Genomic DNA, 15,603 nt, shown 5'->3' with positions numbered 1-15,603 from the left:
TTTAACTACTTTACTCATTTGATACAATGCACCTATTGTATACATATGTGTTTTTACATTATAATAAAAATACCAGCATGTAATTACAGCTGTAATTAATATCTGTAATTACACTGTTGACCCTTCCCTTACCCATTAACCCAACTTTAAACCTAACCGTACCACCAAACCCCTCCTAACCTTACCCATATCACACCTCAATAGCAGCAGAAGCGTTTTGCAATACAACATGAACACATAATGTACTTTTTGATGTAAGTACATAGCAGTTAAAGACATGCAGCTCCCTCGCACTGTGGTTTAATTCTGATCTACAAATTATGTAGAAAATTGGCTTTAAGATGCTAAAAGAGAAGTTCACCCATAAAATAGGAACCATTTATGCCAAGGATCTTGTCTATACAAGAGTAACTAAGTGCTTAGCTAGGGGTCAAATGGGAAAATACTGGATGGACTTCTCTCTGTAACTTGAGTTCATTGTGACTTTGTGCAAGTGGCTAAGTGTCATTGAATCTGTTTTTTACAGTTTTCAAAACATTATCCATGAGGCAACACAACTATTGCAAGATGTGGCCTGTGTTTTCTTAGGGCCCTATCAGGTTCCTTCAGACATGTCCGACCAACACATACTGTCACAGTACAGAAGGAGACCAGGGACAGAGAGGTAAAGTAAACACAGAGCTTTATTGAACAGGTGCTGGGAGAGAGAGAGAGGGAGAGCAAACGGGTTAGAGCAACAGTCTATGGAATGGAAGGGATCGGGCTCACGTGATGACGGGTTCCTTTGCGGATCGGGCTGAAGAGGATGGTACAGAGACAGGAAGGTATCAGGATGGAGTCCGGGTACAGTGAGTCAGGTAAGGAGTAGCGTAGTGAACTCAAGACCAGACGAAGTGTGACTGCAGTGACTGTCCATTTAAGCTAGTGCTGATGAGGTGGTGACAGGTGCGGCTGATTAGTACTCCGGTGATTGTGAACGGGTGTGTGAGATGATTGGGCCTGACGAGGCTGGACTCTCCCTGACACATACATGCAATTTCAAGACTAGATCATCTCTATCTTCACTCTTCAGACCATAAGTCTTTTGGGAAAGACTGAGGACAAGACCCAGGGCTTTCACAACCCCCTGGTGTCATGCTTTCTTCTGCTTCTCTGAACCAAACACCACATCTGTCCCAAGCTTAGAAGAAAAAAAAAATCACTATTTTGTTGGGCTTGGAAATCAGCATGAGAAGATTGTGTGGGTTCAAAATAATGCAAGCCACTAGGACTAAAACGTTGGTGGATATACCAGTGCTGGCCACACTGTCGATCATCGAAATGAAAGCGGACTATCAGGGCATGTGAAAGCACTTTCAGGGTGCTTTCACATGCACACTTTTGGTGCACATCCAGGTTCGACTGACACCAGTTTGGTTTGTTTGGATGATATGAACCGTTTTTTGAGTGCGCACCTGCAAACCATACCTGTATTCGCCTAAAAAGGGTGGTCTTCTGTGTGGTTCATGTGAGCTCTGCTACAGTTTGCTGCTGTTATGAACAGCATTATACTAAGTCACAAAAGTTAACCACTATTGATGATGTGTGATTCGATAAAATTATGTGTTTGTTTGTGTTATCGTTCACTTTCCTGACAAGTGTGACTGATGCACTGCAAGCAGAGAGAATATATATATATATATGCGGCTTACATTGTTTTAAGATATATGAAAACATTTTAACTTGGTTGCTACTTGAGCATTCAGGCTACGTCCACATTAATCCGGATACTTTTGAAAACAGCGTTTTTTGTTTTAAACACTCTCTGTCCACATTAGCATTTTCAAGCATTTGTTCACGCTACAACACGAAAACAGCATTTTCAAATTTATCCACTTTGAAGGACGTTTTCATAAAGTTCCATTTTCCTTGACAAAAACACTGTCTCAGTGTGGACAGAAGGCCAAAATGGAGAGAAAAAGTTGTGTTTTCTAACTAAAACATATTAGTGTGGACAAAGGCCTCAGTCAATAAGCAGTTTCTAGCCATGCAGCCTATCTCTCTGGTTTTATGACAGCTGTACCTTTTATGGTTATTAGTAGAACATTAAAATCTAAACTTGCTCTTTAAAGCAGAAGTTAAAATCACTAAATTAAAAATGACAATAAATAATAACAAAAACAGACTACATTTTAACTGGTAAGAGGAACACAGATTAACTCGTTTGAGCTTAGGACTGTATTAGCTTACATTTGATTTACCCGTTACAACAGTTACTGCTATCATAAAAATATGCATACTTGTAAGTTTAAAATTCTACATGAGGCACATTTAATGTCCAACAACAAATATTTTATCAAAATGTATATTTTATTCAGAATTATTGCATTCAACGTCTATAGAACTAGACGTCTATTTGACATCTGATAGGAAGCTTCCTATAGACGTATTGCAGATGAGCAAACACTGATAAATACGTCACATAGACATCTCCGTGATGTACGTGTGCTATCAAGGTATTGATTCCGCGACCTGCAACGCAAATGACGACGTAAATAAAATTCCACCCATTTCATCAAATATTAGCGGTACCCGTGGGGAGCCAACTGCGTACAGCTGTAAATGCAAACATCAAATAGGCTAAAAAAATTGGCCAACAATTGTGTGTTTAACAGCCTACATCCTTCATAGATGGACGCTGTTGTGATTTAGATTAAAAATGCATAAATACTCAGTACATATCAAACTATCTGTAACAACAGACAAGGCAATAGTGTCCACATAATAAAAAAGTTACTCAAACTTGTGTGGTGCGACATTATTGTCAGATCCAATATAGTCGGCACAGCATCGTCTTTTAGTTTCAATCTTTCTGAAAATCCTGCTTCGAATTGTGCCTTGATTGTAAACGAATCCACAGTAAAAATTAAGTGAACAAAGGACCAAGGTCTTACTGACGCGGTCTGGAACATCAGTAAAAATCCAGTTAAATCAATCAGTCAATCAGTTAAATCAGTTAATCCACTCGACATTATTGTCAGATCCAATATAGTCGGCACAGCATCGTCTTTTAGTTTCAATCTTTCTGAAAATCCTGCGTCGAATTGTGCTTGGTTTGTAAACGAATCTGTGGTAAGATGAGGTTAACAAAGGATCAAGTTCTTACTGATGCGGTCTGGATCTTCATTACAAATGAACTCTTTCCTAATGTTAGGATCAGAAGGAAGGCAATGCAAAGACTGTGTTTTTCCACAACTTGGCACTGCACCCCATCTTGTTGTCTTTGGAGCCATCTTTATCGTTTGGTTTATTTGTAGACCTGCGTTTGCCTCTCTCGTTATTTACACTACATGCGTGAATCGGTGGGTGGGGGGTGATGTAGATGCAGGCGTTGATCTTCTGCGGAGGTGGTGTTTAACCACAGTATACATCAAGCGACACATTCCACAACCTGTCGTATTGACAGATTGGCTTCAATATAAACTGTTGTTAGACTAAAGAGAAAGTTTTGAGTTCTGAAATTTACAAGATGTTTTTATACTACAATGACCTCTTAAAATCACTTTCCAGAACATTCTCGTTCACCATTCCTGGCTGGTGGAACGATCTTCCCACCCCTATCCGGAATGCTGAATCCCTGACAATTTTCAAGCGACAGCTGAAAACCCACCTCTTTCGAAGCTACTTGACTTCATCATAAAAAAATTAAATAAAAAAAATATATATCTCTTTATTTATTCCTTCTCTTTCTAGCTTGTACTTATTTGAACAATGTCTAGAAACTTCCTGTATCTGTTTGCCTCTTTAAGAAGAATCGCTTTATGTATACCCAATTGTAAGTCGCTTTCGATAAAAGCGTCTGCAAAATGACTAAATGTAAATGTCAAAAGATCATGAGAAATCTGGGCTGCTTAAGAATAGGGTGCACATCTTGACTCACTGAGCCTAGGTCAATTTAGTAAGATTGAGTGAACTTTAATTGTCATTTATGGAACCGCTTTAGCCCCGATTGATTTGTTAGGTTATTTCAAGTCAGGGTTTGTACTTAAGTCCCCACTTTTCTTAACATACTTTATGAAACAGGCCTCAGGTCCTTATCTAAATCTGCTCACAATCACATTCTTCATAGGTTGGTTTCTGCTTTATCTGTGGCCAAAAGATGTGGTGTGCTGCCATTAGTCTTAACAGCAGCGATGCAGAAATGCCTAAAGCAGGGGTGCCCAATCTTGCTCCTAGAGGGCTAATGTCTTGAGGAGTTGGAGCTCCAACACACTTGTCTAGAAGTTTCTAGTGAGCCTGAGACCTCGATTAGCTTGTTCATTTGTGTTTAATTAGGTTAAGAGCTAAACTGTGTGAGATAGTGGCCCTCCAGGAACAGGTTTGGACATCCCTGGCCTAAAAAAAAAGTTTTAACATGGAGAAGTACAGATTATGTACATGGATTATGTTTTGATTAAAGGGAATTCACTTTATTTTGTTATAAAATCCTGGTAAAATAGGAAATGGTCAATATTACTACATCTTTGAACAGTCTGTGAACTTCCCAGAACATTTACATTCTGTCAGAATAATTCTAAAAATATCTATTGTTCAACTTTCACTGGTCGTACCAATTAAGAGATCTAGCAGTGTCATTTGATGAGTATTGCAACATTGCTGAACATTCCATTTGAGGTCACTGTATGAGAGGATGTTTGTTCAAAAGCAAACACATCATGTATTAAATTGTCACAATCCCTGCCTGTGTTTCCTGTTTTTCTCATTGACTCTTATTTTGTAGTTCTGTGTTTCCTTTGGTGCTTTGTCCTCCTCAGGTGTGTTCAACTTGAAGCAGCGCTGCGATCCCTGTATGACATCAGGCCAGAGGAGAACTGGCCCCCCGACTGAGCCTGGTTTCTCCCAAGGTTTTTTCTCCATTTCGGTCACCGATGCGGAGTTTTGGTTCCTTGCCGCTGTCGCCTTTGGCTTGTTTAGATGGGGACGCTTGACTGATTGCACAGACACTATTGGAAGAGAACTGAACTGGATGATGACATCACTGAATCATCAATGAACTGACTTTAGCTGGAAAAATAACTCTGTTATTGTCTTCTTGCATTATTGACAAACTATTTTCCTGTTTGACACTGTAAAGCTGCTTTGACACAATCAGTATTGTATAAAGTGCTATACAAATAAAGGTGAATTGACTTGACAAAGTACCACAAGAGATAAATAGAGTAGATGGCTCTGTATGCTAATATAATGTAAATAATATTCAGTTTCTTGCTCAGACTAATTGTTTCCCTTCATAAGACCTCAATATATCATCAGGTATTACTGGTATTAATTTTGTGTTCCTCAAAATGCTTTTTTTATTCTCAAATATGGACAGTTGCTGAATTGCATTTAATGAATCACCAAGGACCACGGTTTCAGCTAAAAATCTTAAAAATCCCAGAGTGTGAGAAAAATTTTCATTTTTAGGTAAACCATTCCTCTAAGTTTAAGTCCACTGCTCAGGTTTTTTGCCTACTGTATATCGGGGGTGCTTATGTGAACCTCAGAATTGCCTTATTTCTGCAGGTGTAACCTCAGTTATGAGGCTTCTCTCTGGTGTGAGTTATTACATGATTGCTAATGTGTGCAAAGGGCCATGTTCAATTTAAATTAATTTTATTATAATAGCTGTCCAGCATTCTGATTGATTTTCATACATGCAGAGTAGGCATGATTTAATCTGAAGTCTTGTTTAAATCTTCAGAGAGACTCGTGAGTCTCTAAAATTTTAACTAGTTTATTCTTCATTTGACTAATCAATCAGGGAATTTGACCCTCTGATGTGATTTAGTACTGTAACAGTAATCAGCTAATTATGTCTCACAAACATAAGGTTTCCGGTCAGTGAAACAAATTCCAAACTGATAACATAAAAACAGTTCTCTCATATGTGAATACTCATGTGGTACCTAAGGCCTACTTTATATTTAAAACTCATTCCACAGTGACCACATATGAATGGCTTCTCGTCAGTGTGAACTCTCATGTGTCTGTTAAGGATTCCTTTTCGGTTGAAACTTTTTCCACATTGTTCGCAGGTGAAAGGCTTCTCTCCTGTATGAATTCTAATGTGGTCTTCAAGGTGTCGTTTTTGATTAAAACTCTTTTCACACTGAGGGCATGTGTAGCGTTTCTCTCCTAAGTGAATTCTCATGTGGTCTTCAAAGTGTCCTTTTTGATTGAAGCTCTTTCCACACTGAGGGCATGTGTAGGGTTTCTCTTCAGAGTGAAGTCTTATGTGGACTTTTAGGTTTTCATGTTGATCAAAACTTTTTCCACACTCTTGGCAGGTATAAGGCTTCTCTCTAGTGTGAATCCTTATGTGCATGTTAAAGCTTACTTTTTGAGTGAAACTGGTTCCACACTGTTGGCAGGTGAAAAGGCTCTCTCCAGTGTGAATTCTCATGTGGAAATTGAGGTTTCCTTTTCGGCTGAAACTCTTCCCACACTGTTGGCAGGTGAAAGGCTTCTGTCCAGTGTGAACACTCATGTGGACGTTAAGGTTTCCAGGTTGACTGAAACTCCTTCCACACTGATGGCATATATAAGGCTTTTCTCCAGTGTGAATTCTCATGTGCCTTTTAAGGCTTATTTTGTAAGCGAACCGCTTTCCACACTGTTGGCAGGTATAAGGCTTCTCTTCTGTGTGAATTCTCATGTGCCTTTTAAGGCTTACTTTGTAAGCGAACCGCTTTCCACACTGTTGGCAGGTATAAGGCTTCTCTTCTGTGTGAATTCTCATGTGCCTTTTAAGGCTTACTTTGTAAGCGAACCGCTTTCCACACTGTTGGCAGGTATAAGGCTTCTCTTCTGTGTGAATTCTCATGTGCCTTTTAAGGCTTACTTTGTAAGCGAACCGCTTTCCACACTGTTGGCAGGTATAAGGCTTCTCTTCTGTGTGAATTCTCATGTGGACTTTTAGCTTTTTATGTTGACTAAAACACATTTCACACTGTTGGCAAGTGAAATAACTTTTAGTTCCAGTCTTTTGAGACCTTTTTCGTGAAGGAGACTTTTCATTTTCTGAGCAGCTAAAGGTTTTTTCTCCAGTTATGAAATCATCATGATTCTTATAATGATCTTTCTCTTCAATTTCATTCAGTACTTCGCTTTCATTTTTCAACACCATGAGGTCTAAGGTGAAAAGAGAGAAATACAAATTAACACCAGTTTAATGGCACAAAGCAACAGACATCAAAACATTTACACATCTAAAGCAGAGGTCCCCAACCACCCGGTCATGACCCACTACCGGGCCGTGGAAGAGTTGCTACTGGGTCGCAAGAACGTTCTGTCAAAAAATGTGTATAGATATGACACGGTGTTATTTATTGCGCGTTAATGATTGTTCTAATTATTCTGTATTATTACGCGATTGCTATGGAGTAGCAATTTGGCCATTTCATGTAAATGAAATGTTCAATTAGTAAATGAAAGATTGTTCTGATAATCTGTCATATATTAGGGGTGGAACAGATTGCAGTTTATCCGTGATACGTACAGACCAGACCTCACAGTTCGGCACGTATGTGATTCGCAGATTAATTTGCCAATTTACAGGTTGAAGCAATTTTAAACCCCAAGAAGAAGAAGAAACGGTTACACTTTATAATAACTGCACTCTATGAATAATTTGGTAAGCGTTAGTAAATAGTCAGTTCATCCTTTATAAAGCCTTGTCCCAACATTAATAGTCATTAGTAAGCAGTTTATAAATACAGCTATAAATGCCTGGCTCTTGATTTATAAGCATATCTATTACAAAGGAGACTAAAGGCTCAGTTATCTTCCTAACAAACAAACTAAATAAAAAATAAACAAACACAACAAAGAGGGATACAGAACTCAGAAATATTTATTTCAAGATGCAATAAAATGAAACTGTACAACTGTACACTTGAATTTTTTTTCTATAAAACTGCAGAGGTTTATTTTTCATTTTTTATCAAGTGTACAGCTGTACAGTTTCATTTTATTGCATCTTGAAATAAATATTTCTGAGTTCTGTATCCCTCTGTGTTGTGTTTAACTTTTCTGTTTGGAAGATAAATGATCCTTTAAATCTCCTTTGTAAATGCTTTACAAGGTATAAATAGTCCTCACTTTAGATGAGCTCACAAAAATAGATGGCTGTCAACTACTAAATGTTTTATAACAACCTGACTTAATCAGGAATTACAGCAGGAATATGTGTCAATAAAGCAGTTATAGTTTATTAATCATTTACTTACACTTTCTTAATGATCTTATGAACCACTGACAACTCCTAAATAACTGGTTTGTAAATAACGTAATAATTTAGAAATGATAAATTGATCGTTAATAAAGTATGAAAATACAATTTTTAAACATTATAGATATGCTCAAGAACAAAACATTTATAGCTGTATTTATAAACTGCTTACTAATGCCTATTTAATGTTGGAACAATGCTTTATAAAGGTTGAATTGACTATTTACTAATGCTTAACTAATGATTAATAGTGTGCAGTTATTATAAAGTGTTACCGAAGAAACGGAAGAGAACTAAATTCGTTACTCACGCGCTGTTCTCGCACACACCCAAAGCACGCACACGCATAGAGATGTTTTTCAGACAGGGTGCAGAGGCTTATAGAGGCCAATAACGATGTCCTTCGAAATTCTTGAGCAGCGGGTACACTCTTGCGCTCAAGGAACATCATGAAATATGAATAAAAGAAATGTATAAACGTAAGGAAAAGTGGAGTAACTAACAAAGCACACATGCAAACACAACATGCTGTGTGTGAAATTACTTTTGCATTACAAAGCATCATTTATCTTGCAAACAGATATGCTTCGCCACCATAGAACCAAGCTCAGAGTTCCTGAGAGGAAATGGCACAAGACAAAAGACCCAGCTAAATTGAGCAAGTATCATTTCCTCCCATTCCATTTCTCCTCTAGAGTTTTTGTTGCCAAGGTCTCTTATTACCAAAACAAGATCAGCAACACCTCAGACACATGGAAAATATTCACAATGTTCTCCTCTCTACTCTGTCCCCCTCCATGTCTTCTCTGACTGCTGATGAATTTGCCACTTGCTTGATTAATAAGGGGGAAACCATCAGTATTAAGTTCTCTGCATCATTTACCAACAGCAAAAAAAAAAAAACGGACAAAATGCCTTGAAATAATCTTCATCTTAATGTATGGTAACCATAGTAACAAGTGGAAAAATTGACTCCGGGCCATTTTTATACATTTCATCTCTACCCACAATCTGTCCATGCTTATTGATTTCCAAACTATACCTGTATCACAAATTACAAGATAAATATTTTCACCCGTTTCATTAAATATTAGTGGTGTTCTGCCATGTGCAAGACACATGCTGACTGAAGTTCATATTTCACAATATCAATAGTTCTTATTGGTGATTGAAATGGTTTTTGATATGGGGATCATGTACAAAATGTACTATATGACAACCTTAGCTAAACAGTGATTTTGTGTTGCTTTTGCAAAGGATGTGACATTTTAAAAAGAGTTAATATGATGGTAGACTTTAAAAGCAGAGAAGAATAACAACTCAAAATACCAGTGTAGAGGATCTTCGGCTTTAAACAGTCAATATGATCCACTCATTTACCAAATTAATTCTTCCTTGATTTAAAGGTGACATATCATGAAAATCGGACTTTTCCAGGTTGCAGCAGCTCATTTGCATTTAAAGAGACAGGCCCGAAAAACAGCTCGTTTCTGCTTCCACTCAAAATAGGCATTTTCAAAATTATATAATAAATGATCTGTGGAGTATTTTGAGCTGAAACTTCACAGACACATTCTGGGGACACCAGAGACTTATATTACATATTGTAAAAAGGGGCATAATATGTCACCTTTAATGTACATTTACTGCTATTTATGTTCAGGTATGTTAAAATGTTAGTACAGCACTTTTGAGGACAAGTAGCAATTATTTGTTGTTCCCTATCGATACTTCACTCATACTGCGTCTGCTTAAGACGCTATAGGGAAAACTCATTTTTCTCCGAATACTGAAGCCTTTTCAATAACGCAGTGTAACTGCGCGGCCATTGGTTCGTTCAGCAACGACTGCAAGATCTTCGCTCTATGAGACTCAAAGCCTTCACCATGAACAAGCCTCGCAGCGGATCAAGACCCCTTTTTGCTCTGCTGACTTCGCTGCTCTTCAGCTGCCTTCAGCAGCTGTGGTCTTCCCGGTCCCCTGCCGCTATCCGGCGATTACTATAAGAGCTCATTTCTGAGCAAATTTCCGGAGTTGTTTCAAATGCCGCGCCGCTACTGCCGCTCATACAGGGCTCCCCTGCACGCTGCTGATGGTCACGGCAAGTGCGTTTCATGCTTGGGCGCCACCCACGCTGAAGCTGCACTTACTGAGACGGAATGTCCTCTTCGCGAGGATATGAGTCTCGCCTCTCTGCGCTCGCGGATAGCTTTCTTTTCAGAAAGCGACACAGCGACACAACGGTCGACGGCGCCGAAGAAAAGGGGTATGACAGACTGCCTCCCCTGGATGAGTCAGTGGCCGCGCATCTCTGCCCGCCCACGGCCATCGGCTGGAAGGCAAAGGCCGCCCACCCGTCCGTGTAGGATGAATTCAGCGCTCGCTGGATGGGCCTACTCGTCAGCTGGACACGCGGCCTCTGCGTTTCACTCTATGGCGGTCCTACAGGTCCTTCAGGCCAAATTTCCCCAGAACATGGACGAGTCTGGACCAGACCCCGCAGCTTTCACCTATGGTTGACCCTCATAGAGATCAAGGATGCGGATAAGGTCCCCTTCCTCGACTCCCCGGTCTCCCCCTCTGGCCTGTTTGGACCTGCAGTGGAAGGGTTCACTGAGCGATTCACCGCTGCGCAGAAGTCGTCCCAGGCAATGCGACACTTCTTGCCAAAGCGCTCCAGTTCTATAGCTGCTGCCAGTCGCCCCAAGATAGCGCTGACTCAGCAGCCCGCGAAGCCCGCATCATCGGCTGCACCGCCAGCCTCTAAGCCTGAGCCCCGACATCGCTCCCGCTCGGCCAGACTCTATCCATTCCCTAAGCGCCAGGGACCCCGGCCCAAGGTATTGCTGGACCCGGCGCCTCGGGCGTCAACCTAATCTGCGGGACAGGAAGAGGGGAAAAAGTCTCACCATTGCCGGACCACCCCCCAAGCAGTCTCTGTTGTGCCTCCAAGCACCCTGTTTACTTCCCAGTGCCGATGGCAATGTGTTTGTGGTAAATACTGTTGTGAACCCTGGGCCCGTTCAGTTAGCGCCCACAAAACCAATCGCTGTTATAGCGAGAAAAATAAAACAAACATTTTCAAAAAGAGAGCAAAATTCCTCTTCCGCTTATCATGAGCGTTGGGTCCCTGCAAGGCGGCCTGTCGCTCGAAACAACCCAATCCCTTGCCACGCGGGCCGAGGCCTAGCAGGTACCACGGGTGAGTGTCAAAACGGGTTCTGGGGATAATAAGACGAAACTATTCACTTCAATTCGCTGGAAGACCCCCGCGATTCAGTGGTGTGGTCTCCACCTCGGTTCACAGCAAGGACACACATGTCCTGCTCACCGAGGTGATGAATTTGCTGCTTCTACAGCCAATACTTCCTCATCCACAAAAAGAATGCCGGCCCAAGGCCCATCCTCGATCTCAGGCACCTGAACCGCGCCCTCATGAGACAGCCGTTCAGGATGATTACACTGAAGCAGATCCTCTGGCAAGTGTTCCCAGGGAACTAGTTCTTTCATCTGAAAGATGCCTACTTCCACATCCAGTAGCCCCCCACCACAGGCGATTCTTGAGATTCACCTTCGAGGGAGTGGCATATCAATACACGGTCCTTCCCTTTGGACTGTCCCTAGCTCCGTACACTTTTACGAAGTGCATGGATGCGGCTCTTTCCCCGCTGAGACAGATGGGAATCCGCATTCTGAATTATCTCGACGACTGGCTCATCCTGGCCCAGTCAAACAACAAGCTATTATCTCACAGATCCTTCCTCCTCAGCCACTTAGAATGCCTGGGACTCAGTGTCAATTTTGCCAAGAGCGCGTTGTCCCCCCAGCCAAGGGATATCATTCCTGGGAACAGTTCTCGAATGAGGTCGGTAGTCACGCCAGATCATGCACTGGCTATTCGGCAGCTCACGGCCTCATTCAAAGTTGGAGGTCCTTGCCCTCTCAAGGCGTTTCAGAAGATGTTGGGCCTCATGGCCTCTGCGTCTCCGGTACTTCAGCTGGGCCTGCTTCGCATTTGGCCCCTTCAGTACTGGCTGAAACCACGAGTTCCGTCCCACGCCTGGCGTCATGGACGCATGCGTGTCAAGGTAAACAAGGCCTGCGTAGCAGCTCTGGCCCCATGGAAAGACTCTCAGTGGATGGAACGGGGCGTGCCCCTGGGAATGGTCTGCAGAAGGAAGGTGCATTCCCAGACACACATTTACCACTGTCGTCTCGAGACGACAGACGCTTCCAACACGGGTTGGGGAGCGCTGTGCGATGGCAAACCGGCGATTGGTCGAAAGAGGAGAGTCGGCTTCACATCAACTGCCTGGAAATGCTGGCAGTATGTTTGGGCCTTCGCACCTTTCTGCCAGACCTAAGGGGACACCACGTGCTAGTCCGCTCAGACAGCTGACAGTGGTGTCATATATAAATCACCAGGGCGGTCTCTCCTCGAAGTGCCTCTTCATTCTGGTAGAGCACCTCCTGGAATGGGCTCAGCTCAACTTGCGTTCGCTAAGAGCAGCGCATGTGCCAGGCAGGTTGAACCAAGGAGTAGTGGTGGGCAGAGCGAGGCTTCGTGAAACACTGAAACAGTCGAAGTAAATGTGCAGAGGCTTCGAAACAATTCGACACCCGTCTCTACGGTGATGCCTAGTGGTCATTTTTAAGTATTGTTCTGATCAACAGTCTTGATAACGAATCAGTTAAGAGAATTGACGAATTATAACATACTATATGAGTGTGTTACCCCACCAAGTGAGTTGGGGGAATGGTTGGTGTACTCGACTGGCGTGCTGACATCTCAGGTTCGAATCCAGGGTGACACATACATATTCATATAATTATAATACACAATTAAAAGTTGTGTTTTTATTGTTCGGTTCTTGTAATGTGTTGTAACATCGGTCTGACAACTGAATGAACTCTTTGTGAATAAATATGTGTTATTTTGGTCATGAAAAATTAACATGAATAAATGACATCAAGCCACAATGTCTTGCATTTTTTACATATAAAGATTTTTATGTAAAAATATGAATTGTTCTGCTATTGATGGACTTCGCCTACTTCTTTTTTTACATAGAATTTCTTCAGCCTTTGAAAAATCTTCTCACAAGCGACACTTGTCGCTGGCATGCACAGATACTTTTGAGCTAGGACATACAAATTAGGAAAAATTACTGCTCTCTCCTTCCAGTACTTTAGGGGTTCATTCCTTCTGGCCAAAAATGCATCTCTTGCGTGGGCCTTCATTATTATGTAATCTATCAATATGAATCTATCAACTATGAAATCCTATCTCTAACTTGTTGTGCTGTCTGTCACTATCTAACTTAGCCTATATGAAAGTGTCACTATATCTGTCCTAACTATCTGTCAATGTCTATAGCTTATGTCAATATCTTAATAATAACTTTTAATCTAGCCTAAATATAATTCACCAAATTACAGTATAAATGTCACTATATCGCAAAATCTCTCTCCTCTCACGAAAACCCACTAGGTGAAGATGCGATAACTCCAGTTTTATACTTTGTGGGAGTTAGATTGAGACAGATGTGCGATTGTGTGGTTTGTTCCCGACCCTGTCAATCAAACGCACATTTGGGTTTCAAAACACTCGGGAAACACCCCGATGCTTTGATTCGCCTTAGTTACGTGACATGGGTGTTTCGAATAACACTTCGGGATCTCGACACCATGTCGAAACGTCAGTTTCGCGTTAGCCATCCCTACCAAGGAGCAGACATGCTATCTCGGAGCAACGTCCCCTCAGAGGAGTGGATGCTCTACCCTCAGACGGTTCAAAGAATCTGGGAGATCTTCGGCAAGGCAGAGGTCGACCTCTTCACCTCAGAAGGCAACTCTCACTGCCCAATTTACTTTAGGAAGGACAGGGATGCATTGGCCCACGACTGGCCCAACCTCCTCCTTTACGCTTTTCCCCCGATCGCCCTGATCCCACAGGTAATCAGGCGAATCAGGGAACAGAAACACAAGGTTCTGTTGGTGGCCCCGCTCTGGAGGAACCAACACCGGTTCGCAGAGCTGTCTCGGCTGCTCTCAGCAGCCCCGTGGCCCATTCCCCTGAGACGAGACCTTCTCTCTCAGGCGAACAGAACGATATGGCACCCCCAGCCCGAGCTGTGGGCTCTGCACCTCTGGCCTCTCGATGGGAGCCTGTGGACCTCCCTGAGAGCGTGCTAAATACAATATCTCAGGCTAGAGCACCCTCTACGAGGCGGCTCTATGCCCTTAAATGGCATAGTCTTCTCCGCCTGGTGTACGGCCCGCAGCGCAGACCCATTTTCCTGCGACATATCTTTGATATTGTCCTTCCTGCAAGAGCTGTTGGATGCTCAAGGTCTATGTAGCAGCCATAGCAGCCTCACAAGGGGTCTAGGAGGCTCACCCCGCCTCGCCCTATCACCATCCCTACATGGGACCTGCCCACGGTGTTGAGGGCTCTGAAGAGCCCTCTTTCTTTAGCCGCTACAGTCCGTTGACCTTCGTCCCCTGACGTTAAAAACCGCTCTGCTACTGGCATTACCATCAGTAAAGCGTATGGGGGATCTGCCATTCCATTCAGAGCACAAGCAATAACTCTTTCGGCGCTTCCTCCTTCGGAGCAGGACCGAGAGCTGAATTTACTCTGCCCTGTCAGAGCAATGAGAATATATATTGAGCGTTTCCGCCCCGTTCAGGCAGTCGGAACAGCTTTTTGTATGCTTCGGTGACTGCACCAGAGGGTCTCCGGTCACGAAGCAGAGACTTTCCAAATGAATAATCGACGCTATCGAGCTAGCGTACACTTCTTTGGGCCTACAATGCCCAATGGGAGTAAGAGCCCACTCAACAAGAGGCGTTGCCTCTTCCTGGGCTTGGTCTAGTGATGTGTCCATTACAGAAATTTGTGCGGTGGCCAGCTGGGCCTCGCCATCCACATATACCATGTTTTATAATCTGGATGTCCTGGCCTTACAGGCTCAGGTCCTTTCTGCTTAAACACTTACTCTGGCCATATGGCAAAACCAGTGCTTCAGGCGTTTGCCTTCTTCACTGTATGCTCTTGGCCCCCACTGAGTTCCGAGGCTGTACAATTTTGGAACGATTACTCAGCGCCGGGTCGACCTCAGCAAGTTTGGCCCTATTGCCTCCTGCAAGGCTTCCCTGCAAAATACTTAGTCCCTCTGAGCCCCATTGGTGCTCAAGGCAAGTTCAAGTATTAGTCGTTCCTCTAGCATAACACGGCGGGATTGTACTGGTTCCCCATAGCATCTTAAGCAGACGCAGTACGAGTGAAGTATCGATAGGGAATGTACACGGTTACTAACGTAACCTCGGTTCCCTGAGATACGGGAAAG

The 15,603-nt window shown here is 42.6% G+C and overlaps 1 protein-coding gene across 2 annotated transcripts in view; it reads right to left on the bottom strand.

Annotated features, from left to right (window-relative positions):
• Positions 1–5,118: 5,118 nt before the first annotated feature.
• Positions 5,119–15,603, bottom strand: part of LOC107693762 (gastrula zinc finger protein XlCGF57.1-like) — a 20,673-nt gene continuing 10,188 nt past the window's right edge. The window contains exons 1-2 of one of the 2 annotated variants that reach the window (XM_016493277.1): positions 8,562–9,601; positions 5,119–7,152 (exon numbers count right to left, since the gene is read on the bottom strand). In XM_016493277.1, coding sequence (XP_016348763.1) covers positions 5,903–7,147 — 1,245 coding nt within the window. In that variant the 5' untranslated portion in view covers positions 7,148–7,152; positions 8,562–9,601 and the 3' untranslated portion in view covers positions 5,119–5,902. Of the gene's footprint in view, positions 7,153–8,561; positions 9,602–15,603 lie in introns of those variants that run through there. The other variant, XM_016493276.1, reaches the window with a different exon arrangement.

The sequence above is a fragment of the Sinocyclocheilus anshuiensis genome, unplaced genomic scaffold (assembly GCF_001515605.1).
Source record: "Sinocyclocheilus anshuiensis isolate Anshui unplaced genomic scaffold, SAMN03320099.WGS_v1.1 scaffold2200, whole genome shotgun sequence".
NCBI lineage: Eukaryota > Metazoa > Chordata > Actinopteri > Cypriniformes > Cyprinidae > Sinocyclocheilus > Sinocyclocheilus anshuiensis.
Note: the sequence above shows the minus strand (reverse complement) of the source record. Positions and strands in the feature narration are given on the sequence as shown.